At 44.9% G+C, this 2269-nt stretch overlaps 1 protein-coding gene across 1 annotated transcript in view; it reads right to left on the bottom strand.

Moving 5' to 3' along the window:
* Window positions 1–6: 6 nt before the first annotated feature.
* The window catches only part of LOC106883241 (chondroitin sulfate synthase 1), a 6452-nt gene continuing 4189 nt past the window's right edge, over window positions 7–2269 (bottom strand). Inside the window, exon 2 of the mRNA XM_014934174.1 lies at window positions 7–1864. Within this exon, the coding sequence (XP_014789660.1) occupies window positions 266–1864 (1599 nt within the window). The 3' untranslated portion in view covers window positions 7–265. The remainder of the gene's footprint in view (window positions 1865–2269) is intronic.

Below are 2269 nucleotides of genomic sequence, written 5' to 3'. Positions count from 1 at the left end.
ACACATATATATATGACAGGTTTCTTTCAGTTTCAGCCGACCAAATCCACTCACAAGGCTTTGGTTGGCCTCAGGATATAGTAGAACACTCTTGTCTGCACGACCTTGCTGTTCAGCAAAAGGGAACTGATAGAATAAAACAAAAAGAAAGGAAACGAAGAACTGGGAATTGATTTTTTCTTTTTGCTAAATCCCTTCAAAGCGATGCCCCAGCATGGCCACAATTCAATCTGTGCACGTGTGAGTGCATTTCTTTGTGCATGATTTATTTCCACGGTGGGGTTCGATCTATCAACTCCTGCTCTCCGTAGACCAGTTCAGCTGAAGTGTGTTCATGCAGGTAAATACTGAATTTGGTTTCCTGGCACATGCTGTACTGATTGGCTGCTAACGAAGGGGAACAGCTCTTGCTGTGGTAGATATGTACAAGTCCTGGGTCCGGTGCTCGAAACACCTCCATGTTTTTATTGATGCAAGTTTCATACAATTTCAAATCTTCCAACCCCCAGCCCTTGATCTTTAGATCATAACCCCCCACCGACAGGAAGTCACTTTTGTAAATGGACGCCATACCGTAACCGTAGAAGCGCCAGAAGCCGTCGTCGGGTCGGAAGCGAAATGGGGCGCACAGGGCAGGGTACCTCGGATCGCATTTGTCGGCTGACGCGTATTGACTGAAGTAGATTGGGAAATACGCTCGCTGGTGCCTGACCGTGAATTGTCTGACACGGGCGAGAAACGAACTCGTGAACACCATATCGATGTCCATGAACGACAAGATGACGTCGTCATGCTCGACAAGACTGACTCCGATCTGCAGGGCTTCGGCTCGGGAAAACGTCGTTCTTCTAAACACCGAGCGGATAGAAACATGCGGATACTCCAATTGTAGTTGGTTGATGAACGTTATTTTGTCGTTGTTTCCTGCCTGAATAAATATGATGAATATGAAACTGATGTTTGTGTCGTTGGCAAGAACTGGGCGTAACATTGCATGGAAACGGTTAAAAGCGTCATCTCGTCCAGCCACCGGTACTATAATGCTGATGTGTTCACTGGTCAATGATGATGAATATGATGAGGACGATGAAAAAAATGTCTGATCGCTCCAGTTCGAGAACTCGGTCACTTGAAGTTGACGGAATTTTTCAGCTGTCAAAAACATCAAATTGGCTAGTTTCCTGTCCGTCACTGCTGCCATAATGTTCCTACCCCTGTCACTGCTGTTGTTGTTGTTGTTGTTGTTGTTGTTGGTGGTGGTGTTTTTACTTACCGTCATGTTACTGCTGGAGGCGATAACATTCACAAAATGCCACACTCCGAACAGCGGTGAGAAGTGTTGGTAAGAGTGATGGAACTTGACGCTCTCCAGAAAAGGAGACATGAAATTCAGTTCGTGAAACAAATTATTCAAAGAATCCTCTAGAAGTCTCAAAGTGCCTTTGAAAAACAATTTCTGCACTGGTGATTTATGTATGTTATAGGTTGTGTAGATGTAGCGGTCGTTTGTGTACTTCCAATGGGTATCGTCATCCAGAAAGCTTTCAGATACAGCTGCTGTCTGATTTCTGCTCCAATATCGGTTCCAGGTGTCAAACTGTTTCTGATAGTCGTATCTAAGAGACTTGCCATGAGTTAAGAATGAAACCATTTTACTCGTGGCAAACACTTCGGAGCGTAGATAGGCACTCCTTGACATTAGTTCCCGCAGATGTTGTTGTTTGAAGTACAAATAGAGTTCTTGGAAAGCAGGTCGAGGACCCTGGCGGGATATCACATCCGTCAACTTCAGGTTTTCCATCTGACGATTTCCCAGAGATTCTTTCCATTGGCAGGTGTGTCCTATGTCTCGTTGACCATTCACCTGTAATTAGAGGAAGAAGACAATTAACAAGAATAAAAAAAGACATTTCATCATTATCATCATCATCATCATCATCATCATCATCACCATCCTTTAACGTCCGTTTTCCATGTTGGCATGGGTTAGATGGTTCGACAGGGGTTAGAAAGCAAGGGGGCAGCACTAGGTTCCAGTCTGATTTAACTTGGTCCCTACGGCTGGATGCCCTTCCTAACACCAACCACTTTACAATGTGTGCCAGGTGCTTTTCAGGTGGCACCAACATGAGTCTTATTACAAGTCACTGGCATGAGTGTCTTTTCGTGGCACCGACACAAGAATTCCCAGATCAATCCTCTCCACCAGAGGACGTAGCTTTAACAATTCTATGAGAAACACGAGTCTTCTTGAGCACAGCAAGGAGCC

This window comes from Octopus bimaculoides, unplaced genomic scaffold (assembly GCF_001194135.2).
Source record: "Octopus bimaculoides isolate UCB-OBI-ISO-001 unplaced genomic scaffold, ASM119413v2 Scaffold_278951, whole genome shotgun sequence".
Classification (NCBI taxonomy): domain Eukaryota; kingdom Metazoa; phylum Mollusca; class Cephalopoda; order Octopoda; family Octopodidae; genus Octopus; species Octopus bimaculoides.
Note: the sequence above shows the minus strand (reverse complement) of the source record. Positions and strands in the feature narration are given on the sequence as shown.